Source organism: Cydia splendana, chromosome 19, assembly GCF_910591565.1.
Source record: "Cydia splendana chromosome 19, ilCydSple1.2, whole genome shotgun sequence".
NCBI classification, from domain to species: domain Eukaryota; kingdom Metazoa; phylum Arthropoda; class Insecta; order Lepidoptera; family Tortricidae; genus Cydia; species Cydia splendana.
In genome coordinates this window covers 10,986,152-11,012,920 of record NC_085978.1, presented here as the reverse complement: position 1 = coordinate 11,012,920, position 26,769 = coordinate 10,986,152, and the positions used below count along the sequence as shown (strand labels likewise).

The 26,769-nt window shown below is 37.7% G+C and overlaps 2 protein-coding genes across 2 annotated transcripts; both read left to right on the top strand.

Annotated features, from left to right (window-relative positions):
* Positions 1-753: 753 nt before the first annotated feature.
* On the top strand, positions 754-10,678 carry LOC134800006 (pupal cuticle protein-like). The gene is made up of 2 exons (XM_063772442.1): positions 754-913; positions 9,652-10,678. The coding sequence occupies exons 1-2, from the start codon at positions 902-904 to the stop codon at positions 10,405-10,407; spliced, it is 768 nt and encodes a 255-aa protein (XP_063628512.1). The 5' UTR covers positions 754-901; the 3' UTR covers positions 10,408-10,678.
* A 355-nt stretch (positions 10,679-11,033) lies between these two features.
* On the top strand, positions 11,034-26,681 carry LOC134800369 (pickpocket protein 28-like). Its single transcript, XM_063772869.1, has 18 exons — positions 11,034-11,054; positions 12,650-12,792; positions 13,129-13,338; positions 13,603-13,723; positions 13,936-14,084; positions 14,176-14,288; positions 14,720-14,808; positions 15,033-15,217; positions 15,412-15,497; positions 15,787-15,858; positions 16,319-16,463; positions 18,416-18,507; positions 19,168-19,294; positions 22,718-22,803; positions 23,093-23,164; positions 23,626-23,770; positions 25,723-25,814; positions 26,475-26,681. Exons 1-18 carry the CDS (start codon positions 11,034-11,036, stop codon positions 26,603-26,605), a joined length of 2,079 nt encoding a protein of 692 aa, XP_063628939.1. The 3' UTR covers positions 26,606-26,681.
* Positions 26,682-26,769: the final 88 nt, after the last annotated feature.

The window sequence follows — 26,769 nt, the reverse complement described above, 5'->3', positions numbered from 1 at the left end:
CTGAATGTAAGACACTCTACAATAAACCTACTGAAATATAGGTACAGTTTACGTCAATGTCACGTTATTCAAGAACTAATTAAGATTTGGTAATTATAAATTGTATCAATGTCTCGGTTTAATTAATTTATTATATATATAAATTTTAGAGAGTACCTAATACAATTTAAAATCACCAAGCAATCAAATAGCAAGTACCTAATGTTATTAGTTCATAATGCAATCCTTAAAATAATTAAATTTAAATAAAGAATTAAATGTAACTTTCAACAAAAAACAAAGATTTTTTAAGAAATTAAGTCGACATAACAATATCTACTTAGGTATGTATTATAAGTTTAGATCCACATAATTAAATATTTTAAACTAAATAATTAAACTCTTCGTCATAAAAAAACAACATAAATATGTGTCATAAAATAAAACAACATTAATATTCTTTTAAACTTACGTTTAATACATAATCACAAAACATAAATTGTAAAAGGAAAAATTCAAATCACAGAAACCTAATAATCAATATTCGCCACTACGAGCCTATACGAACACGATTCCGAAAAGTCAATCAAACGGGCGCGACTGTCAAAAATCACCGAAAATGCAACGGACGACCACATGGTTACGCACTGCCATTGAAATGTGTTGATATTCAGCTATTATCAATGGCATATTGTTGTCCCAGTACTTTCACGCGCGCGGCGCGGGCGCGCCCCCTCCCCTACCCCCTACCTGCCCAACTATATAAGCCCGCTCCCGCCCTCATTCGACACAGACGCAAGTTGCACTTCAATATAGCGAGTCCTGAAAGATTCTAGTCTTCCAGCAGCGCTATTTATCGAAACTCGCTAAATAATCTAAAACTATCTCTCTCTTTCACTTCTGTGCTAACATCCTTTCAAAAATGAATCCCATGGTGAGTACTAAAAACTTCTATTCGAAAACATATTAATCAAAATCTAAATGGACAGTGACATGTGTGAATAAGTTAACTAAATGTGCCTCGGGGCTAGATACAATCGGACAGTTAGCAATGATCTATATTGATCTAATGATGTGTCGTAGATCACTTATGCAAATTCTATGGTTCCGTTCGAATGATTAACGGTGTTCGAGCGGCAGTTTTGGTTTGCGATAACTCAATTTACTGTTGTTAAATCAGATACTGGGAACCAGTTGTAGCGCACTTTGTTCTGCCTTGCCCAACTTGCTTGTTACGCCAGGCACCGCAGGATACCTGACCTCTACTCAATCTTATTGGTTCTACTTGTTCTTCTAACAATATAACAAAGCAATCAATTCTGATCAAACATAATACATTTCTTAATAAGAAACAATTGAATGTTCCATGTGTTTAATCCATAAATCTTAATTCAATTTCATTTCTTTATTGTCTTTTTATTTTATTTCATATCTTCGAATTGATAATATTCTGGTAATAAAACAGCGCAAATGATCTCGTTAAAGACAGTTCTTACTATAGATATCAATTTTCGTCATAGTTAGCAATCTCACCAGTAATATCTAGCTGTCCGAAATGTATTAAGAATCAAAAAGATGTATATCTGTCGTAGTCAGATCGTATAATCCGCCGTATTACATTACGGCTAGCCGTTATCAAAAACAGAGGCGTTTTGAAATGCGGCGGTTCGACGATTAGCCGGATTGTCATTGCGATACGTTCTTCAATAAGGCGGCCAACGTTTAGCCGCATCGTACTACTATTTTAGATTGTAGAGTGACCAGTTCTTTCGGTCGCCTACGTAACCGGAGTTTGACAATGTTTGCAATTTAATTTATTTTTACCATGGTCCCACCGCACTACATGTGTTTATTTTCCAAAACATTTCCTTCGCAACTTAAATAGACGGAGCCCCGCAAGCGGGGCTCCTATTTCTGGGCGGTTTGCCCTTCGGGCATCTGAAGCTACCTAACGAACCTAACCTACTTACCTACCTACGCTTTTTTCCCCAAAGTGTAATGTTTTCACGGACGTCTCACTAAATCAATAGGTAGGTAGGTTAGGTTCGTTAGGTAGCTTCAGATGCCCGAAGGGCAAACCGCTCAGAAATAGGAGCCCCGCGAAGCGGGGCTCCGTCTAGTTAAGTTGCGAAAGAAATGTTTTTTGAAAAGAAACAGTCCGACGAACTCCAGATTTGATGGACACCCCAGCGTTTGTCAGGCAGCGCCACGGGTGTTAAAAATGGGAACTAAAAACTGTCAAAGCGGCGGCTAATGACTCGCTGTATTACATTACGGCTAGCCGTGTTGAAGAACGTATGGCGCCGAATACATTCCGGCGGATTCTCATTCAGCCGCATTCAATCCGGCTAATCGTTAAACCGCCGCATTTCAAAACGCCCCTGTTTTTGAAAACGGCTAGCCGTAATGTAATACGGCGGATTATACGATCCGACTGCGACATATCCACTTGCGTTATATGGCAACCACATTTTTCAATCACTAACTGTCACAAAACTAATTCGAATACCGCTTTTATTTTCTTGCTACTTAATACTTTTTATTAACACCTCTAAGTTTTCGTCCCACATCATCACATATCACGGACTAATGTATTTATAAAATTTATAACTACCTAATCATATTTTAAAATTAAATAAATAATTTAATTAAATAAAAAACATAGTAGATTGCATTTCAGTTGATATTTTGTCTCTTCTGTTGTACATTTTCATTTGTCGTTAAATTGATTTCATCAGTCAAATTTTTACGAAAGTCAATATATTTAAACTTATCCAATATTCATAACATATCACCTAAATTACCTACTTTATGGCGACTTAATCTACATAAAGTGGCTTTACGAGCGCTAATGTAAACAATGATCACATTATGTGCATTACAAAATATTCATTAGTAAAGTTAATGCACATTGTCATAATTATGTCGTTAACTGGCAGAACGTGAACAACTAGGCCTGTGTCGAAAATTAAAAAGTTAGCGACGCGGCACGTGAGGTCGGCGCACGCGACTTAGGTCATTGTCAGACATTTACAATTCAAAACATTTATGCTCTATAAAATCATAACTTGACTATCATATGTTGTAAATATACTATTTTTCACGTGTCCGTGAAACCTTTACGAAGAGTCCTAAGGATAAGCAACTTGTTGGCTAATTTAAATTTCTGTAAAAAAGAAGTGCACCACCAAAAAGTTTAATATCCACTGTAATATAAAGCTTCATTATAAATTTTATCTCCGTATTTGGTGATAGGTTTTTGTCAGGTACTTACGTTACGTAATTATTTGTTATGATCAATTTATTGTAAATTAAAAATTTTACTATTTTGTGAATATAACACTAATAACGGCAGCTTTGAATAGAATAGAATTTCTTTATTTGCCAGAATACGTACGGTACAAGATGGCAAAGGTTTTACATGTAAGTCTCAGTATTCAGTCGAAGACACGACATGCAAATAATTGACAATTTAATAATTTTAACATAAAATAAAATAAAAGCACAATATTGAAAAAACTTAGAATATAAAAACAGTGGGTAAATTTTTCATACTTAAAAAAAAACAATAATGTCATCCACTTGTAACAAATTGAATAGGTATTAAATAATAAAATTTCCAAATAAATTGTAAAATCGATAAATTAAAATATTATATGAAATGTCAAATTACAAAATGGATGTCGTGTACATAATTTATTTAAAAGTCATTGGGAAAATAGATTAATAGTAAGATGTCAAGAAATATACATAATCTCTCTACTTAAAATATTATTCTATTTGCTTTAACAATATATGCTCTAAAAAGAGTAGGTACAACACTAAAAGATGAAAGATACCAAGCTTCACTAGTTTCTTGCCGTGCATCTAACTACTAATTATGTTTATCTACCTCCTTTCCATCTTCACTTGCTCTATTTCCATTCAATTGTCGATTAATTAACATTCCATTACATAAACGTGACATAATTACATTAGACAACCATTTTGTACTTGAATAACCCATGTTCTAAAAGTTTTTCATCGACATGAACTTCCTTAAATAGATACTGCGAAAGAGGTCTATTTTTAACATAGGTACGCACGCTACAAAGAAATAAAGTTAAGCAAGAGCTAGTAAAGTATACATTTTTTGCAATACCAATAACTAACGCGGTTAAGGTGTTCGGAAAACGAGTGCAAAACGAAACCCGACCTGTTTCCGCACCAATGTCATTGAAAGTTGACCAATAGCCGAGATATTGATCTTTAAGGCAAGGGCGACCTGTCCTTATAAATGCATAATCATCATTGTACCACCATTGTCGGGACAAGAAAGGATCAACTGGTAACGATATTGACAGATGAAAGAAAAATAACATCACGGTAATCCATATTAGAGAAGTTGTTTCTGCTACACATGGAAAGTTAGAATCATCAACTTACTACCGGAAAAATAGAGGATAGATATAAGATACAAATAAAGCGATAGCTTACGCTCGATCGGTTTGAGATTAATTTCATAATCCATAGCGAGCAGTTCAGAGAGTCATTGTGCCAGTAAAAACAACCTTCACTTGATATAAATAACTTGACAGTGACATTGCACTACTTAAATTTAATGAGATCAAATTTAATTCATCGGTAACTAGCTTAAATGAAATATTACATTCCTCATTTCAATTGTCTCCAAATCTAACGTTCCCAGTTCTTTAGAGGGAAATAGAATCAGATAAGATTGTCGATAATGTTTAAATGCAAATGATTGCCTTCCAGCGTTCATTAAATCAACTTTACTTTAAAATAACTTACGACCACCTAGATATTTAAATCATACCTAATTGCGTTTTAACGACGAATTGTAAATTGCCATTTCTGTTTCAAAACGTGAGAATTTTAAGAAATTGTGCATATATTTCGTTAGTAGAAGTACTGGCAACTAAAACAAATACAACTTATGACATGACACTTGCCAAAAAAAGTGACAACTGGCTGACATTGACAGCGATTTCAGCCAGAGTTGCACATTAGGAATTCAAACTGGCACTATGGGCGTACATGATAGCTAAGTTCGCACCTCCCACGCATCGTGTTAGTAAACGAGCTGTCTAGTTTCTGTCCAGCCTTTTCATGCTCCATTTACGTCAACAATTGTCAACAGATTAACCCGGGCCGCCTTCTCAAACATAGTAATCCAATATTATAATCCAAGCCGCGATATCTTTATTATTATTTTAATGACAATTTCATGTCGCTTGAATTAGTTTCGCTCAGATACAATCTTTATTTATTGATGCTATTTCAATGTGCCTATTGTTTGTAGTAACATTTCTATTTCGACTGCTTTATCAGATGATTTAAATCAGTGTAGCCTGATTGGTTGATGACTGCATCGGGATGGGCAACTTTGTCAGCGTGTCCGCGGCGCCGGCGCACCCAGCGCTCGCTGCACGGGACCTGACTTAAAGCGGCTTCGAACTTTTAGAAATCTGATTTTGATTTGATATTACTTTCAGTGCACCTCGCACGCACTTGCCTATATATTTGTGAGCTGTACTGAGAGTAATGTCAAATAATAATCATTAACAGATTTTTATAGTTCGAATGCGGCTGCAGCTCGGGTGTCGCCAGCCTCGCCGCTCACTGGCGCTTTTTGTCTGCATTCCAGTGCGCACCGATTTAGAAGGGCATGCCCGGTGCCCACGCACCGCCCCGCGGCAGTTTAATCGATATCCTAATTATAAATTATACGTAAAACACCCACCAGTGGCCAGTGTTAGAGTTAGACCAATAGGTTACGCTGAAATCTAAATCCTAGTTTATATTACCTGTCTTTGTTTATCAGCATCTTATCTCTAAATTTGTCCACGCATGACGCATCGCGTGGGAGAGTTGCATCAGCCATTACTTTAAATGCAAACAACTTTTAAGAAGGTCGGTCGTCGATATCTTATAGCATTAAAAAGTACTTCGGCTCGATAAATACGACATTACCTTCTTTATCCCTTGTAAAATTATACGAACGTATTAAGATAAATGGTGGTAGCATGAAAAATTCAATAACCCGTGGGTAATAAGGCAGTACGTCTCGGCTGGTGCGATTTATCTTGCAGTTAACACTTGAATGTCTCACTTTATTTTGCCAATATTGACTAAAGGTGGTGACTGAAACTTCGCGACCTAACTTGTATTCTCTAACTTTGTTTACTCGTTTGCCAAATTACGTCGTTATCCATGCGAATGTTTATTGCAACCTTCCGAAATATAAAGGAAGTATGTTTAATAAGGAAATGGAGATAATTAACAAGAATTTTAATTGAATAGCTGCCAAACTTTATATTGCATGTGGCCGCAACAAGGCATCGAGATTAAAATCTTAAAAAAAGTCACGTACTTGCACTCGCTTACGTAGGCAATACTATCGTGTCATGTCAAGTAAGAAATGTTTGTACTGACCATGATTTACATGGAGCTTCAATACCTATAGCTATTGTATTCTAGCTGCGTTTGTCAAAAATAGGAAATGCAATTGCAGTCTCATGGAAAGCAAATGCCAACGTGACATATGAGGGTCAGTCAGTGTGGAGGCAAGTCCGGAAGGCTGGCTTCCTGCTCCGCGACCTTGGGCAGGCCTTCGGACCTTGACGCCGTTCACTCGCTGACTTACTTTTATTGGAAATGCGCAAGAGCGGAGGCGGACGCGTTTTTAAACTCATTAAGAAGTTACAACTCGATCGAATCTGTAAAGTTCAATACCAAATTGTAAGCAAAATAAATTTCTTACAAATTTCGATCCAAACAAGATTCACGGAGCTGTTGTCGATACAAATTCTTAAAACCGCTACACCTTGTAATTCGTACCAGTACCTTAGAGCGCATGCCACCACGCCTGTGACATTTTTTGTCCATTTTGCAACCTGAAGTTCATTGTCGCGTACTATTCGTGTACTTCCTATTATCGCGACCGAATTAATTGAAATCAGAACGTTACATAATTAAAATTGCCTATTGTTTAGATGTTTATCACTTTGGCCTGGTTTCAGGACAATATATTTTAATTATTTGTCTACATAATTTCACCACAGCTGGTATTCAAGGATGAACTCTACATTTTGTGAGAAGCGAGTGTCCGCGATTTTAATCACACGTTTTGTAACGTCACGCGCAAGAACGGACGTGGATTACTTAACTCGCATTTAGTTTGACAGTTATATATTTATTTCAAATTAATGTCTCTTAGAAGTAGAACGAAGAGTAAAGCGCTTCACAGAAATTCGTTCTGAATTAAATTTAATTCAACTGTTACGCAACGGCGCACGCGATCGCGTGCTCTTCAATTAACGTCATCTATCGTTCTTATTATCGATCCGATTTTCGATCCATCCGAACCCGGGTCCTCTGCGTCGTAGGCATGGTCACTCAAGGGTCACTATCGACTAGGCTAGGAGGCTGTTAACATCGTCATTCATATTACAGACAGAAAAATAAACTAAAATTCCTTCACCTGTCTGTATAAGTGTATACCTAGAGCTTATTGGAAATTGATCGGCACTTATAAGGCTTTGCATGTAAACGGGTAAATCTGCCGCTATGTAGAAACAAGTAAATCTGCAATTCGATTATGTGTCTAGCCTATTTCCATAGTTTATGTTATGGATCACCAGCATAAATGTGACTTCGAGATCAGTAGCAACAATTCCTAATAGGAGCTCACTCGTATATAATTAATATATACTTGTGAGCTTGCCGATCACTCGCTTGTGGTCAGTGGCAATATGAGGCTAGATCTAGATCAAACCTAGGGCCTAGTCGAGATCGCGACCACAAGCCCTGACATCATTACGCGAGCCTGAACTTACGCTCGCCGCAAATTCTTTACCTATGCTCTCATCTCATTAAATTTCATTGCCTCGTAAATAAACTCCTAATCAAGTTTAACTATTTCGTTCACACTTTGAGCAACGTTATATTCAAATTAAACGAAATTTATTTACTTGAAATATATAAATCATGCAATCGATATAAACTTGAAGACTATAAATTCTATATATGTAGTTCTATAAATACTAGAAGACATCAATACAAAAGACTTTAAATTAAATGAGTTTTTGTAAAAGCGAGAAAGACGTATTTCTTCAAATCAAACCGACAAATAGAAATACTTAAGTCTAATTTAAACTGTCGTGAGTCATACTAACTAGAAACAGAAATAGGCACATATTTAAGTGAAAACCGATTCTCGAGATTTGAGTTAATTGTCCAGACGAAAGTGAAATGAACATAAAGTTTGTAAAAATAAATAATATGCCCGGCCCTCGCGAAAAGAACAAGTAGTACCTACCTAACGTGGGTAGCCTTGAAATTCGATGTGAAGAATAAGACAATCAAAGTTTCGTAGATACTTATATGGGTCCCACTTTTTTCAGTATAGTCAAGTTTCATCAAACTGTAACTACAACTGATATTGTGACTAATGTGCAAGAATGGACGCAAACTAGAACATAAACATTGTTATGACCAAGCTTTAGTATATTTACATTGATTTACATATATTTAAGCTACTTAAATACCCACTAATCATATAAATGAATAATATTGAGATTAAATATACTGTGTATATGAAAACAACTTTGGCTATGAACTTGTTTAACAATAAGCAATATTATATTATTTTAAAATTAATTACTCAGGTGTAACTGTGATTTTTGTTCAAACATTTGACTTTAAACCGGTGAATAATCGATTATACATTTTTGTTTGACGGATGCCATCAAGTATGAAACCGCGGTCAAGTAAATGTTTAACAATATCAAGACATTTTTTATCGATCCATATTTGGTGACCAATTGCAATAAAAGTTGGCATCGCATCCATTCAGTAACCTGATTTTAATATCATTTTTAAACCCCCCCATTATAGGTATAAATAAACTGGCATCGATGGTCAACCATAAATTTATAATTGACCTTTTTACCTCGCGCATTCCATATCACTGACAGCACCCGGTGCAACTATATCTGGGTTGTTTGCATACATTAAAATAAATGTACTAGCTTTTGTAACAAAGGCTGCTCGAGGGCTTTAAGTAAGTTATAAGTCACTAAACTTAAACATTAAGCACATATTTAGTTACCAATATAATTTAATATTGTGTTAAATAACTTCTACTCTATGAATCAACGTTATTTTTATAACCTCTAATATACCGACTTATTATATCATATAATTCCAATTACCAACATAATTTAATATTATGTTAGATAACTTCTAGTTTATGAATGAATTTGTTATCTTTATATCCTTTTATATCGTATAAATTACACGAACATAAAGTACCTGAATTGCGAGACAACAGACACCTGACTATCGAGGGCGACTTATCAGACTACTAGAATTATACTAAATCCAGATAGGTACCCACAACTCGTTTTGTATAACGAGAGGCAGCTAGCAATTAGACACGGTGCGGGCGAGTAGCTCGGAATATTATCTCGCTAGTTGGTACAATAAATAATAACTATAGCCGCGGTTATTACAACTGCTGCGATTTAAGTAACACTGTAGGTTTTCGATCAAACACAAAATCAACACCTGAATGCAAGAAACAACCATTTATCCTTCGATTACATGTACCGCGAGTGGATTATTACAAGTTCATTTTATTTTAGTAATGGTATATTCTGTTTTTCACAGATTGTATTCGCTTGCTTGGCGTTGGCGTGCGGAGCTCAGGCTAGCCAGGGCTGGGCTGGTCCCCCGGCCAACATCGCGCTGTCCCAGGATGGCCGCAACATCCTCGACACCCCCGAGGTAGCGCAGGCCCGCGCCGCCCACCTCTCTGCCCTGCAACAGGCCGCCCAGAACAACCCCAACCCCCAGGACGATGGCTCATACGATCCCCGCTGGGACAGCGAAGAGTACTGGCAGCGCGCTGAGCAGCCCAAATGGAACGCCGCCCCCGCCCAGCAGTGGAACACCCCCGCCCACAACCAGTGGAACGCTGCCCCCGCTCAAAACCAGTGGAACGCTGCCCCCGCTCACAACCAGTGGAACGCCGCTCCCGCCTGGAACGCCGCCGGCCCCGCTCCCGCCCCCGTCGCCGAGACCCCTGAAGTAGCGCAGGCCCGCGCCGCTCACCTCGCCGCCCTGTCCGCCGCCAAGTCCGCCGCCCCCGCCCAGCAGTGGAACGCTGCTCCCGCGCACAACCAGTGGAACGCCGCTCCCGCCCACAACCAGTGGAACGCCGCCCCCGCCCACAACCAGTGGAACGGTGCTCCCTCCTGGCAGGGTGCCCCCCAACACCAGGCCGCTCAGGTCAGACTGGCCAACGACGGCTCCGGCATCCTGGACACCCCTGAGGTAGCCGCGGCGCGCGCCGCCCACTTAGCTGCCCACCAGCAGGCCGCCCACGCCGCGCCCCCGCAGCACGCTCCCCAGCAGCACTGGTGAATCCCTTCCCTTCCCCTCCCGGCGGCGCGAGCGCAGCGCTAGCCCGTGACCCGCGCTCCTGGAGAGCCGCGCCCGTCACACGCTAGATCTCCGCTCCGTCGTCTCTTCCTTCCTCGGATCTCTTCTTCGTTTAGGAACACTTCAAGTGCAAGTGCGTCAGCCTCTTTCTATCTTTGTGGCTTTTTGTTACTTTTATAAAATTATATTGAATGATATTTTGTACATAATTATGTATGTATGCGTAATAACGAATTATATGGAACGGAAAATACCTGATTGTTTCAATTTCTGAGTCACCTTTCCACTACACACGTAGGTAGGTAGCTGTAGAAGCGGACAAGGTTAGCGGGAAATATTCTGGCCCAACACGGCCGGACATACAAGCGTGGCCGGTATGGTCATACACCTATTTACATATCCTTTGTAGAACGGAGTCAATATTAAAATCAAAATAAATTACTCACCATTATTGAAGAACTTGTCTCACTGTCTTCTTCTTTTCGAGCTCTCCGTCGGGTAACGTTACGAGTATTTATTTCTATCCTCACACTCACCACGCCACTACCCGCTCACTCCAATCGATATTTCATGTCATTTATCAACCCGATCTAACTACATAATTGAGGATGCAGCATGAAGAGGTCAACGTAAGCTTGAATTAAAAGTTGTCAACAAACCGTAATAGAGTTTGCATTCCCCGTCATAGTTTACATTCCGCTAATACCTAGCACGGTACAAGCAGCCAAATAGACTACACGTGCGAGCATTGAAAAGGTACTTACCTACAAGTAGGTATTACGTATTGTACAGAGGTGCCTATAATAGGGCAGATTAAATACAATACCTACCAAAAATAGTGACGTGAAATGATGACATCGACAAAATAAATCTCTAAATTCATTAGATAAAATGTGAAACAGCTCATCTTAGATTGTATCATTATCAACTTAAATGTAGGTAAATAAGAGGTTTCGTAGCTGCTTATTTCAATAGGTACGAGTACAAAAAGTCATCGGCCATAACTCGATAACCTGTAACGGGAGCGGAACTATTTATTTAACGTAGGGTTCTAGGCTCTCTCCCTATATTGGTGGCAACCCAATGATTTAAAATACTGCGAAATGATCAGAAAAAAAAATCCTTACTTTAACTGTAGGCGAAATTTGATTTTTGACAGACTTGGCATAAATATTTAGGTACTATGGTTCCCAGTCGTTGTTGACAATGGATCACAGAAAACTGGGAATTCCCGATCCTAGACTTTGTAATATCAATATTGAGTACTTAACTATAATAAATGGTACATTTTGAAACAGAACCGCAGCATAAATAAAATACACTTTGATTAGTTAAAACGTGCCTTAGTATCTCCCATCACATTAATCTGTGTAGATGCCGATGCCGTTAACTGTTCAAACATGTTATCAAAATCAAATCTAAATTAACGAAATTAAATGTTCCCCGCCGAATGAACGCAACTACAAATCTAATTACATGGATCAGACAGGACGACAAATAACTAGAAAATGTGTAATTGTGCTATCGAAAGCTAGCCTTTGAGGCGGGGCAAGGTCGATCTATCATTCAGCTTTGCAATCAAACGATTATCTACCACAAACATTTACAGTGGGGAATTACGTTACAAGTAGTCCTGTGCCATTGTCGTCACTACTTTTTCTGAATTCGACGTGATTCGAAAAAATACTAGTGCTAATAGTGCTATGATGGTCTATCCTCATCACAACTTTGGAATACGTCCACGGAGAGATTCAACTGATTTCAGAAAGGTGGTTTTTAAAACTGAATATTAAAAAAATGTTTTAGGTGATTTAACTATATCCTTTAGTTAAGATATTTTATAACCCTTAACCCTTTATTTTGTTAAATTTTCGTAACTTCTTTTTGTAATTTTTGGGGTAAGTCCGGTCTTAATCTCAACATACGTTACATTATTTAACTAAGTGAGTGCTGTCGTTTCAGCAAAAAGCTAATTATTGGACCACTGAAAATAGCCACGATCCGGCACCGTGGTATGTTTGGGATCATACACGAACTATAACGAGAAGCAAGAGTGAGGTACGTTCATGGACTAGGCACCTACGAATTTTTTCTCCTTTTTGGGAGTTAGTTTAAAATGTCATAAAACCTATTTACCATGTTGTGGAACGGTAGCACACACGTAAAAATACAAAGAGATGTGCATGTGAATATAGTTTTATAATATAAAGACATTTTTACACAGGAGAGACCACACCACTCTCACCAGGATGTAATATCAGGTTGCGATGGCAGAGGTGTCCGGAAAGACCTAAGAGAATATCTGTTGACGTCCACATTGCATGGTCTCCGGTACGTGGGAGAGAAGAAATTAACTTGGTTTGAAAGGTACGCGATAGGGGTCCAAGGTGACACTGATTGCAATAAATAAGGGTCTCACGGTCTTTCTCTCTTTATCTCTCTAAAGTTAAAAATTCTTGCCTACTAAATGGGTTCACGACCGTTTCATTGTAAAGTTCTCCAATTTTTGTATGAACACGAGTAGCTAAACTAGCGAATTCTTACAAGTGAAAGTGTCAAACTTGCGGACTTGCAATGTTAACAGTTAATAAGGCAATATTGTTATTAACACGGCGTACATTTTTGGTTGGCTATTGAAATTAAGGTATGCCTGCCCCATACAAGTTCACACAACATTATCGGAGCAACTTCTTCTGCCCACAGATTCTTCTGGTTAGGAGCATTCAGTTGCTCCATAGTTTGCGCGGGATTCTTCATCCTTAACGTATATGAGAAATGGCGAAGTTCCCCCATGATCGTGAGCATCAACCCTGAGAACATAGCTCTCCAGAACCTGCCCTTTCCAGCCGTTACTGTGTGCAACGTCAATCAGGCGAAGAAAAGTGTCGCGGAACGGTATAAGAAAGATGGGTAAATATTTAAACAATCGAGGTATTATGGCCACCCCACGCTATCTCCCGAGCGTCGGCTTCTACTCAACTCTATGGCTGCTGCTCGACGCAACGTTGGCTAAATTGCGCAGCTCAAAAGACGCTATTAGTGTGTGGCACTTAAACATTTTACATGCTTTTTCAGATCCATAGTTTTAGAGTAAATTATCTTACACGTGAGTTTTAAGGGTTTGTTTAATATTATTGTAAATTTTCTTTGTGTAATTTATTGAAATATTTTTATCAGTAATCCAGTGAACAAGAAATTACTCGAAAGCTTATGCACATCACAGGATGACACAGAAATATTTGTAAGCGACGTAGCTCAAAGCGCCGATTGGGACTACTTCCGCTCCTTCTTAATAAATGTGAGTTTTAATAATCTATGCGATGTTCTTAAAATGCTTAAACTTTCCTCACTGCCATTACCTACTACTCGTATTCAATGTATGGATACGACCCGAAAAGAAAAAACAAAAAATGTACTAAACCGTTTGGTTTAATGCTCCAGGTTTCACACGTGATTTCCTGTGTGAAAGAGCCTTTACAAGATTTTCTGAGCAATTATTCTTGCCTCTAGGTAACCCAGCCATGTAGCGAGATGTTAGCGATGTGCATTTGGGACTCCGGCGAGATGAGCTGCCAGGACTTGTTCAACGCGCAACTGACCGACGAAGGCCTGTGTTGCACCTTCAACGTCGTCCATCGCAATAAGCTGTTCCGCAATCCGTAATACCTACCTACTTGATACAAGATTAAACCTATTGAATTAATTCGTCGTTACGTTTATTCTAATTTAAGGTATGCTTAATGTTTGCAGCAAAGATTTAAACGATATGAATTTTACGTTCCCATTACCTTCGGTTGATTGGACTCCCGAAGGCGGGTACCCGGCCGATGCGCCGTACAACGGTTTTCCATGGAGACCCAGAGGTTAGTAATAGTCAACAATACCTATGCAGACGTTAACACTACCTACGTTATTTTCACTTTTAAGTACATTTTGTCTAATAAAGTAGGACCCTAGAACGGACGGAGCATACAAAGTATGTAGGTACCCATAGCTTTTACTTATCGTCAATGCAAATTAACACGTGCAGTTCAGAAATATTAGTAACTGGGGTACAGATAAAATTCTGATGTCTAAGGCACGTAGTATTGGACTTGTGTTTGCGAAATATAATATCGTGTCTCACGGCTCACGGGACTAGTTTTACTAAAAGAAAACCGATTGGAAACGTAATCTATCGAACTAAGTACTCAATCGTAATAAACCGGGCGCCCGCTGCATGCTTACTTACCCCATCGAGCAGAAAATTACCTTTTTTCCTACCGAAAAATGTAAGAAATAGCTTATTTTGTAGGTATCGGAACTGATCATGGTTTGACGTTAGTTTTGGACGCGAATGTGGCTGAATATTACTGCGCTTCCACGAAAAGCCCCAGTTTCAAGGCAAGTGTGATCACATAATATAATTCTCAAGTTATTTTTAACGCATATTTTGTGCTGACGCAAACAATACCTACTAACTAACTATACCTCTAAATTCTGTCAAATTACTCTCACTGTGAAGAGCCCCAAAACAAAACCTACAGTCACATACTTTACCTTAGTCCTTTTGATTTATTTTTCGTAGCACCAACCAACTTACATGCCCCTTTGAAATGAAATTATAGATCCTTTTGCACAATCCCACGGAAACTCCCAACATCGCGAATCTGGGAGATATATACGGTCCAGGCATAGAAGCTCGGATCGCCATCCAGCCCCGAATCATGGATGCAGCCCCCTCGCTGCGGGGGATCGACGTTAATAAGCGGGTGTGCCTGTTCTCCAGTGAGAAGGCTTTGGTCTTCTACAGGTAATTGTACTAATAGACCATCATACCACCTCGGATCGCTATGTATTTATAAGCGCTGTGACCATAGAAATATGTACTTACATGTACAAACCTTTTCTGGGTTGTAGCAGGCTCCAGGGTTTAACCTGTTACTATCAGGTGGTGGTACAATACAATGTACTTACCTAATAATTGATTTTCTTATATCATTTCAGGACTTACACTTTGAAAAATTGTGAGATGGAGTGCGAGGCTCGAAATATGCTGGCTTTATGCAAATGTGTGTTGTATTACATGCCTAGTAAGTAGAAAATGTATGTCTAAGTGTCAATATTAATCAACACCACCGGTTCCCTTACCTAAAGTTGAATGACTTGCTGAAATATTTTCTTTCTAAAGTAGGTACCTTACTACCTTGAGACTGTCTCATTTGACTCATTTCTTATAAACTGAAATGGATGTCATATACCTACCACCTACTAAAGACAAAGTGACCTTGCCCTCTAAAATCAAAAATAATTTGATTTTTTACTTAGTCGTCTTATTTCTTATTTAAAGAATTAGTTATTTCTATTTTTATATTATTCCAGAAAACAAAACCACGCGGGTTTGCGGTAAAGCCGACGCGAACTGCTATTCTAATATAAGTTTTATTAGAAAAGGTAAGACCTGTCGATTCATGTGTATACTTATAAGATAATGTCCGCTACAAATTACAATTGTTGCTTTGTAACTCCTTATCAAAGTACGGGTTATTCCAACTAGTTACCACCAATTTGTACCAGGGTATAGCCTGTCCGTTTTCTAAGATCAAGTTGGCCATACATTTACTATGGCGTACTTGAACTTAGAAAAACGAACAAATTATAACTACTGGGATTTTTTCCCACCTTTTACCAGTGGTAACTACTGGGGAAAAAAATCCAGTAGTTACCACCAACTCAGTTTGGTTCGGTTTGGTGGTAGCTATACTGAGATTTCTTTTTCCAGTAGTTGCCAATGGTAAAAGATGGGAAAAAAATCCCAGTAGTTAGCACTGGTAACAACACAACACAAGTAACAACTTGGTGGTATCTATTGGGAATAACCCTAAAGTACCAGAACACATAGTATTTATTGCAGGCCGTCAACAGTCATGCGAAGAGTGCCTGCCGGCGTGCACAGAGATCTCATACTACGAGCGTATGAGCTCCGCCAGACTGAGCAAGGCGATGGTCGAGCAGTACGCGAAGCGGCTCAGCGGCAACAAGACGGCTGAATATGTCACGTATGTCATTGCCATTTAATTTAAAGCCAGCTGTATGGTGCCAATTCATATCTAAATATGTTATTACTTCTACACATTACTACACCTTATAAAACTAAGTCCCCCGCCGCGTCTGTCTGTTTGTATGTTCGCAATAAACTCAAAAACTACGGAACGGATTTTCATGCTATTTTCGCCTATGGATAGTGATTCTTGAGGAAGGTTTAGGTGTATCAAAAAGTTGTAGGAATATTTTTAGACCTGTCGAAGGCCTTCGACTCTGTGAATCATTCCCTGCTGCTGGCTAAACTGAAAACATATGGCATAAGAGACAAAAGTGCACATTTACTAGAATCTTTCCTATCAGAAAGGCAACAGACTGTAGAAATAAAAGTAAACGGTAAGCACTACAGATCACAGCCACAATTAACAACAATAGGCGTGCCACAGGGATCGTCTTTAGGGAACACCTTATTTTCCTTATTTCTAAATGACATTGATAAACTTGACATAGACGGAGAAATTATATTATACGCAGATGACACGACAATTATTGTAAATGATGAATGTGATGACAAATTAACTAATAAAATAAGCATGATCCTACAGAAACTGGAGTGGTGGTTTAGAATTAATGGACTTAAACTAAACTCTGAAAAGACAAATATAATGAAATTTAACACTCGTCAAACTGACGCTAATAAAATAAATATACCTTTATCAAACGGCACAATCATTGACAGTGTACAGCATGTGAAACTACTTGGTTTCAACTTAGATCCAACATTATCATGGAAATCTCATATAAACTCAGTATGTGGAAAGCTAGCGAAAGGCATATATATCCTTAAACAATTGAAACCCCTCATCTCAAATTATCATCTGAAAGAAGCCTACTTTTCATACATACATTCAATCTTGTCTTATGGGATTATACTGTGGGGAAACTCAACTGACTTTGAACGTGTCTTAAAAATGCAAAAACGAGCTATTCGAATCCTGGCCAATGCAAAATATAATGATACCTGCAGAGAACATTTTAAAAATTTAGAAATATTAACATCTGTATCGACATATATCCTAGAAGTTATAATGTATGTAAGAAATAATCCAAGTGAATTTGAACGTATCGGTGACGTAAGTAAACGACCGACTAGATATCCTGACAACTTAAGACAAAGTAAATGCAGATTACAAATGACAAAAAAGTGTCCCAAAATAATAGGGCAGAAACTTTACAACAAGCTGCCAAAAGTAATAAAAACTGAGACAAATATTAACACTGTTCGTCGCAAAGTTAAACAGCTCCTACTTGACAAGACACTTTATAGCGTTAAAGAATACTTAAATAATAACTATTAATGTACCCATTAGTACCAATAGACTACTTAATTAATTAATTATTATTCAAATTGTATATGTAATTGAAATTGAATTATATTTTTAATGTTTTATTTTTTATTTTTCTGTTTGTAAAATAATGTAAATATTAGTTTAAAATGCGTACCTAGCGTACCTACCTTGACGATCTCACTATGTGTGCATATTTTTGTTTGTATTAATGAAAATTTTGTATTGCTATTGAGAAATAAATAAATCTGAATCTGAATCTGAATCTATAATTTGTTAAGGTTTACCCGTGCGAAACCGGGGCGGGTCGCTAGTTCCTTTATATAGCAAACAAAAGTGGAGTAACAAGCCACGAAGTGAGATGCTGGCGAGTGGCGACAGATAAAAGCAGTTGTAGCAGTACTTTAAACTAAAGCATCCACCTTAATCTGCCCTTAATCTAAATTTTAAAAAACTAAACCAAATCTGGTTTATGATAGAAACGTGATGACGTGACAAGATAACGTGAGCTATTTTTCAGTTTTAGTAATCACTAAAACTGAAAAATAGCTCACGTTATCTTTCTAATATTCCAGTATGTTTGAAGTTGAATTGAAATGTAACCTTACATTATTGTTTTTCAGAAACAACATGCTTATAATCCACTTTTATTTTGAGGACCGCACTTTTACAAGGTACACCAAAGGCGAAATATTCGGTCTGACGGAGTTCTTGTGTAAGTATAAATTTGATAATATTACCTACTGTGTTTACTCGTATATAGGTAAGTACAGTCAGTGTCAATAGTCGTGAATGAAACAACGCGCCAAAAGTATCTACCACCCTGGAATACTCTTCTAAATAGACATTATTTCTACAGTTCGAGTTTCAAAAGTATCTGACGCGTAGTTTGATCCATTACTTTTGATATTAACTGTACCCTAGGACAGTGTTTTTCAACCTTTTTTAATGACGCGACTCCCTTGTTTTTTCGCGTAGGCCGTAGGCAGGATAATACCTAGTAAAAATCCCTCAAATTACTCCATATATAGTCTGTCAAGCCATTTCGGTCAGTAGACAGTGGCAAATAAAAAAAAATGTAGGCGCGAAGGGTTATCATACCATAAAAAATTTGAATTTCGTGCCTTTTTCTATTGACGTAGTTGGTTGACAGACTATACTGACTATAGTATACATTATTAAATTATATCTATACATGAACAAATTGTTTTCGCTTACCTGTTCATTCTACCCACTTCTGGTTTAGAGTCTTGTTATGTTAAAATTATTTTTATCTATACTGGCGCGGAAATTTGAATACGAACTTTTTTTCTGACGGAAATGGCTACACAAATGATAAGTATGATAACCTATACCTTACTTGTTTCCGGAGCAGCGAACACTGGAGGGCTACTGGGCCTGTGCATGGGCTTCAGTATGATGAGCCTAGTAGAACTGATCTACTACGTGACGCTGCGCGCTCTTTGCCAGTCGCGACGGAGACCTAAGCATCACTTCACACAATAACTCTGGGTGGAGTGACATTCGATTTCGAACCGTAATACTTATGTAATAGAACTGGTTTTGTTCTACGCTTCGCAGCAAATATTGACGCTAACCATGTTACAATTGGTTTAACGACTGCCATTTGAAGGAGTCAAAGAGTTACGAGCGCCACACTTTTATGTAACCAGTTATAAAATTACAAATTCTATTTGGTTGTGGTTTTGAGCTTCATAAAAACTGGTGGTTAAAAAGCTCCAGGGCCACACAAATTATGTTACTTTTATATATGCCACTTATACTTTGTAACATATAAAAGCAAAAGGTTGCTACTTGCTAATTTTACTTCTATGAATTTAATTAGTAAAATTAAGATTTATTTGTAATGTTTCTCGGTCACTAAGGAAAATGGAATAAAGCGATAGTTTAAAAATTATTTCTTTTAATTAATTTACTTACTTAAACTTACTATAATACATCAATCAGTCTATCAATATTTCAGAAACTGACATAAAAAACACGAGATTTTTTTAAAGAAGGTTTAAATTAGGATGACAAGTACATATATATATATTCAGGGTAAGAGTAGCAGTAGAGACCTGTATTTTTTGCCGACATTTTCGGCTTGAAGAATGCTGAACGGAACCCTATTACCAAACATTTTGATCGTATTACATATTACATCTGTAAAGTATTAAGACAAATTCGTACTTACAATTTCACAGGTAACATAGATGGCGCTATATGGCTCCGTACATTATGCGGTAACTCTGGTTGTCATAAGTTGCTTATACTTTAGAAGTTTAGACCATTCAGTTACCACACAACACATGGCGACATACAGCGCCATCCAGTTCAGCTGCACGATTTTTCCTTAAACTTTACACCTCTTCTACAATCAATAACTCTTTGCCTTTAACTACTAAGCCAGCCAGAGTGTATGGATACAGACTGTGTAAGGCATATTAGCTACCAAATATTTTTTTTATTTCCATTTGCGTTTTTGCAGAATACAGTTATGCGATTAAAGCTGCTAGCATCAGCAATATCAGCATATGCGCTAGGGTCTATTGGACCTACACTGTCATCCTCAAACTTCAAACTAAAAAGCCGCTGGAGTCTGGAAAAATTCTTTAACCCTATCGCGCGCGGCGTGTCATCGTGGACCTTGTCGCAATGCACGAAGGTTGATATTCGGCTGAAGCCGCGCGCGTTAGTTGACGTCTTTTGCAGTCAAAGGTAACCCTTTGAAAACAAAAGTAGAGAAGGCTAACAGCCTTTTAGTCACAGGATGGCAAAACTTGAAAGATCTTTCAAAGCTAACCCTACGACTGCTGTCTTGGCGGGCCGGGCGGCGCGGGCGGCGCGGGCGGCGCGGGCGCGTCCGGCGGCTGCAGCGTGCGCGTGCGCCGCCGCGTGTAGTGCTGCCACAGCAGGATCGCCTGGTCGTCCATGAACTTGCACACCTGGAACGTAAAGGGTGTAATGTTAATTCCTCTGACCATTAGGCAAAACGGTTACGATCTTTGGAAAACAAATTTGTTTAGTGGAACCTTGCATAGCAAATTTAAAATGGCTTTCCAATTGCAGTGCATTCTCCTCATCTTAGTGTTGCCTCCTAAAGGAGCCTCATATCTACTTTTTAAAATAAGAATTCGTGCAAACACACTTTACAAAAGAGACTGCCATTAGATATCCCAATACAGGGGGGAAACTAGGCCCTGCTTAATATAGATTGCTTTTCTTGCAATTTTTCCTTCACCAAATAGAAATATATCAAATGATATTTAATATAAGACAGATATCTAACCAGTTTTTATTACATTTGCATTGAAATAAAATGTAGATATATACACCGTGTTTTTTTTGATTTCCGTTAATTTCAAGGGTGCATTCCTGAGCTTAAATCAAGTAACTTTCTCAAAGACACCGATGTTCTAATTAAGTCCATTTCGGAGATAATCCATAATTTATTTTTTTCCTATAAGGCCTCTACAAGCGTGTACACTTGCCTTAGGGCCGGCTTACATATTGATTAGTGTTTAGAATCATCATCATCATCATCATTTCAGCCTATATACGTCCCACTGCTGGGCACAGGCCTCCTCTCATGCGCGAGAGGGCTTGGGCTATAAGTCCCCACGCTAGCCCAATGCGGATTGGGGACTTCACATACACCTTTGAATTTCTTCGCAGATGTATGCAGGTTTCCTCACGAATGAGTTCATACATTTGCTACTAAACTTAAGTACAATCTCAGTCGATTGATGTACGAAATGACATTGATATGTCACAGATTTCAATTGTTTGGTTGAGTTAAATGTAATGCCCGTGTTACAACAACGCTATATACTACATTTAATTACTTTTTAAACAAAAAAAAAAAAACAAAAAAGAAAACAAAAAAAAAAATTTTTTTTTGAAAATTAACTATGCCATTTAGTTCTTATAAACGTACTTAACTATACCCCGAAGTTAACGGAATTCAATAAAAAAACGGTGTATACCCATGTTATACAATAAGTATACAATTTCATAACAATCTTTATGATTTATAAATTTTATAATCTAACAGGCTGAGTATGCAAGATCTCTATTTATGGTGCAGTTAGTTTATCAAATCATCAGATATAATATAAGGAAGCTGATTAAGTGTAGTATCAAGCAAAAGGTATCAAGACTTGAACTTATATTAAGACTGGAAAAATCTTTGTATGTAGAAATACTACTATAAAGTATTTCTAAATACAAAGATTTTATTAAAATAGATCAGAATCTTTCTCCAATAGTTATTTATCTTTCTGATTGACAGATTTACTTGGGTTACATTAGTCACATTTCTGTGATTAAAAAAAAAATTATATCTCTTAAAACTATTAAGCAGATAAATGACCCAGCAGTCAATTCCGTTGATAGATACCTGAGCTGATACACATTCTCTTCTAAACGCCTCATGCTGCAACAACTCCAGAAAATGTAGGCACATTGGGTACTTGAGGTAGCGAGCGTACTCCGGCTCCCGCCAGTACTGGAGGTACTTCAGGTAGTTGATGAAGGTCTGCTCCTTGAAGTAGCCTCGCTGTGCTAGAACTGAAAATATGTGTTGATAATATTACTCACTATTGCCAAACGCTCACTATTACTCACTATTGCCAAAAGGTGGAGGAGGCCGCACTGGACCGCGAAAAATGGAAATCCCTTCTGAGAGCCCTATGTCTCTGATGAGGGATAACATTTGGTCTTCTACAGGTAATTGTACTAATAGACCATCATACCACCTCGGATCGCTATGTATTTATAAGCGCTGTGACCATAGAAATATGTACTTACATGTACAAACCTTTTCTGGGTTGTAGCAGGCTCCAGGGTTTAACCTGTTACTATCAGGTGGTGGTACAATACAATGTACTTACCTAATAATTGATTTTCTTATATCATTTCAGGACTTACACTTTGAAAAATTGTGAGATGGAGTGCGAGGCTCGAAATATGCTGGCTTTATGCAAATGTGTGTTGTATTACATGCCTAGTAAGTAGAAAATGTATGTCTAAGTGTCAATATTAATCAACACCACCGGTTCCCTTACCTAAAGTTGAATGACTTGCTGAAATATTTTCTTTCTAAAGTAGGTACCTTACTACCTTCAGACTGTCTCATTTGACTCATTTCTTATAAACTGAAATGGATGTCATATACCTACCACCTACTAAAGACAAAGTGACCTTGCCCTCTAAAATCAAAAATAATTTGATTTTTTACTTAGTCGTCTTATTTCTTATTTAAAGAATTAGTTATTTCTATTTTTATATTATTCCAGAAAACAAAACCACGCGGGTTTGCGGTAAAGCCGACGCGAACTGCTATTCTAATATAAGTTTTATTAGAAAAGGTAAGACCTGTCGATTCATGTGTATACTTATAAGATAAAGTCCGCTACAAATTACAATTGTTGCTTTGTAACTCCTTATCAAAGTACGGGTTATTCCAACTAGTTACCACCAAGTTGTGACCAGGGTATAGCCTGTCCGTTTTCTAAGATCAAGTTGGCCATACATTTACTATGGCGTACTTGAACTTAGAAAAACGAACAAATTATAACTACTGGGATTTTTTCCCACCTTTTACCAGTGGTAACTACTGGGGAAAAAAATCCAGTAGTTACCACCAACTCAGTTTGGTTCGGTTTGGTGGTAGCTATACTGAGATTTCTTTTTCCAGTAGTTGCCAATGGTAAAAGATGGGAAAAAAATCCCAGTAGTTAGCACTGGTAACAACACAACACAAGTAACAACTTGGTGGTATCTATTGGGAATAACCCTAAAGTACCAGAACACATAGTATTTATTGCAGGCCGTCAACAGTCATGCGAAGAGTGCCTGCCGGCGTGCACAGAGATCTCATACTACGAGCGTATGAGCTCCGCCAGACTGAGCAAGGCGATGGTCGAGCAGTACGCGAAGCGGCTCAGCGGCAACAAGACGGCTGAATATGTCACGTATGTCATTGCCATTTAATTTAAAGCCAGCTGTATGGTGCCAATTCATATCTAAATATGTTATGACTTCTACACATTACTACACCTTATAAAACTAAGTCCCCCGCCGCGTCTGTCTGTTTGTATGTTCGCAATAAACTCAAAAACTACGGAACGGATTTTCATGCTATTTTCGCCTATGGATAGTGATTCTTGAGGAAGGTTTAGGTGTATCAAAAAGTTGTAGGAATATTTTTAGACCTGTCGAAGGCCTTCGACTCTGTGAATCATTCCCTGCTGCTGGCTAAACTGAAAACATATGGCATAAGAGACAAAAGTGCACATTTACTAGAATCTTTCCTATCAGAAAGGCAACAGACTGTAGAAATAAAAGTAAACGGTAAGCACTACAGATCACAGCCACAATTAACAACAATAGGCGTGCCACAGGGATCGTCTTTAGGGAACACCTTATTTTCCTTATTTCTAAATGACATTGATAAACTTGACATAGACGGAGAAATTATATTATACGCAGATGACACGACAATTATTGTAAATGATGAATGTGATGACAAATTAACTAATAAAATAAGCATGATCCTACAGAAACTGGAGTGGTGGTTTAGAATTAATGGACTTAAACTAAACTCTGAAAAGACAAATATAATGAAATTTAACACTCGTCAAACTGACGCTAATAAAATAAATATACCTTTATCAAACGGCACAATCATTGACAGTGTACAGCATGTGAAACTACTTGGTTTCAACTTAGATCCAACATTATCATGGAAATCTCATATAAACTCAGTATGTGGAAAGCTAGCGAAAGGCATATATATCCTTAAACAATTGAAACCCCTCATCTCAAATTATCATCTGAAAGAAGCCTACTTTTCATACATACATTCAATCTTGTCTTATGGGATTATACTGTGGGGAAACTCAACTGACTTTGAACGTGTCTTAAAAATGCAAAAACGAGCTATTCAAATCCTGGCCAATGCAAAATATAATGATACCTGCAGAGAACATTTTAAAAATTTAGAAATATTAACATCTGTATCGACATATATCCTAGAAGTTATAATGTATGTAAGAAATAATCCAAGTGAATTTGAACGTATCGGTGACGTAAGTAAACGACCGACTAGATATCCTGACAACTTAAGACAAAGTAAATGCAGATTACAAATGACAAAAAAGTGTCCCAAAATAATAGGGCAGAAACTTTACAACAAGCTGCCAAAAGTAATAAAAACTGAGACAAATATTAACACTGTTCGTCGCAAAGTTAAACAGCTCCTACTTGACAAGACACTTTATAGCGTTAAAGAATACTTAAATAATAACTATTAATGTACCCATTAGTACCAATAGACTACTTAATTAATTAATTATTATTCAAATTGTATATGTAATTGAAATTGAATTATATTTTTAATGTTTTATTTTTTATTTTTCTGTTTGTAAAATAATGTAAATATTAGTTTAAAATGCGTACCTAGCGTACCTACCTTGACGATCTCACTATGTGTGCATATTTTTGTTTGTATTAATGAAAATTTTGTATTGCTATTGAGAAATAAATAAATCTGAATCTGAATCTGAATCTATAATTTGTTAAGGTTTACCCGTGCGAAACCGGGGCGGGTCGCTAGTTCCTTTATATAGCAAACAAAAGTGGAGTAACAAGCCACGAAGTGAGATGCTGGCGAGTGGCGACAGATAAAAGCAGTTGTAGCAGTACTTTAAACTAAAGCATCCACCTTAATCTGCCCTTAATCTAAATTTTAAAAAACTAAACCAAATCTGGTTTATGATAGAAACGTGATGACGTGACAAGATAACGTGAGCTATTTTTCAGTTTTAGTAATCACTAAAACTGAAAAATAGCTCACGTTATCTTTCTAATATTCCAGTATGTTTGAAGTTGAATTGAAATGTAACCTTACATTATTGTTTTTCAGAAACAACATGCTTATAATCCACTTTTATTTTGAGGACCGCACTTTTACAAGGTACACCAAAGGCGAAATATTCGGTCTGACGGAGTTCTTGTGTAAGTATAAATTTGATAATATTACCTACTGTGTTTACTCGTATATAGGTAAGTACAGTCAGTGTCAATAGTCGTGAATGAAACAACGCGCCAAAAGTATCTACCACCCTGGAATACTCTTCTAAATAGACATTATTTCTACAGTTCGAGTTTCAAAAGTATCTGACGCGTAGTTTGATCCATTACTTTTGATATTAACTGTACCCTAGGACAGTGTTTTTCAACCTTTTTTAATGACGCGACTCCCTTGTTTTTTCGCGTAGGCCGTAGGCAGGATAATACCTAGTAAAAATCCCTCAAATTACTCCATATATAGTCTGTCAAGCCATTTCGGTCAGTAGACAGTGGCAAATAAAAAAAAATGTAGGCGCGAAGGGTTATCATACCATAAAAAATTTGAATTTCGTGCCTTTTTCTATTGACGTAGTTGGTTGACAGACTATACTGACTATAGTATACATTATTAAATTATATCTATACATGAACAAATTGTTTTCGCTTACCTGTTCATTCTACCCACTTCTGGTTTAGAGTCTTGTTATGTTAAAATTATTTTTATCTATACTGGCGCGGAAATTTGAATACGAACTTTTTTTCTGACGGAAATGGCTACACAAATGATAAGTATGATAACCTATACCTTACTTGTTTCCGGAGCAGCGAACACTGGAGGGCTACTGGGCCTGTGCATGGGCTTCAGTATGATGAGCCTAGTAGAACTGATCTACTACGTGACGCTGCGCGCTCTTTGCCAGTCGCGACGGAGACCTAAGCATCACTTCACACAATAACTCTGGGTGGAGTGACATTCGATTTCGAACCGTAATACTTATGTAATAGAACTGGTTTTGTTCTACGCTTCGCAGCAAATATTGACGCTAACCATGTTACAATTGGTTTAACGACTGCCATTTGAAGGAGTCAAAGAGTTACGAGCGCCACACTTTTATGTAAC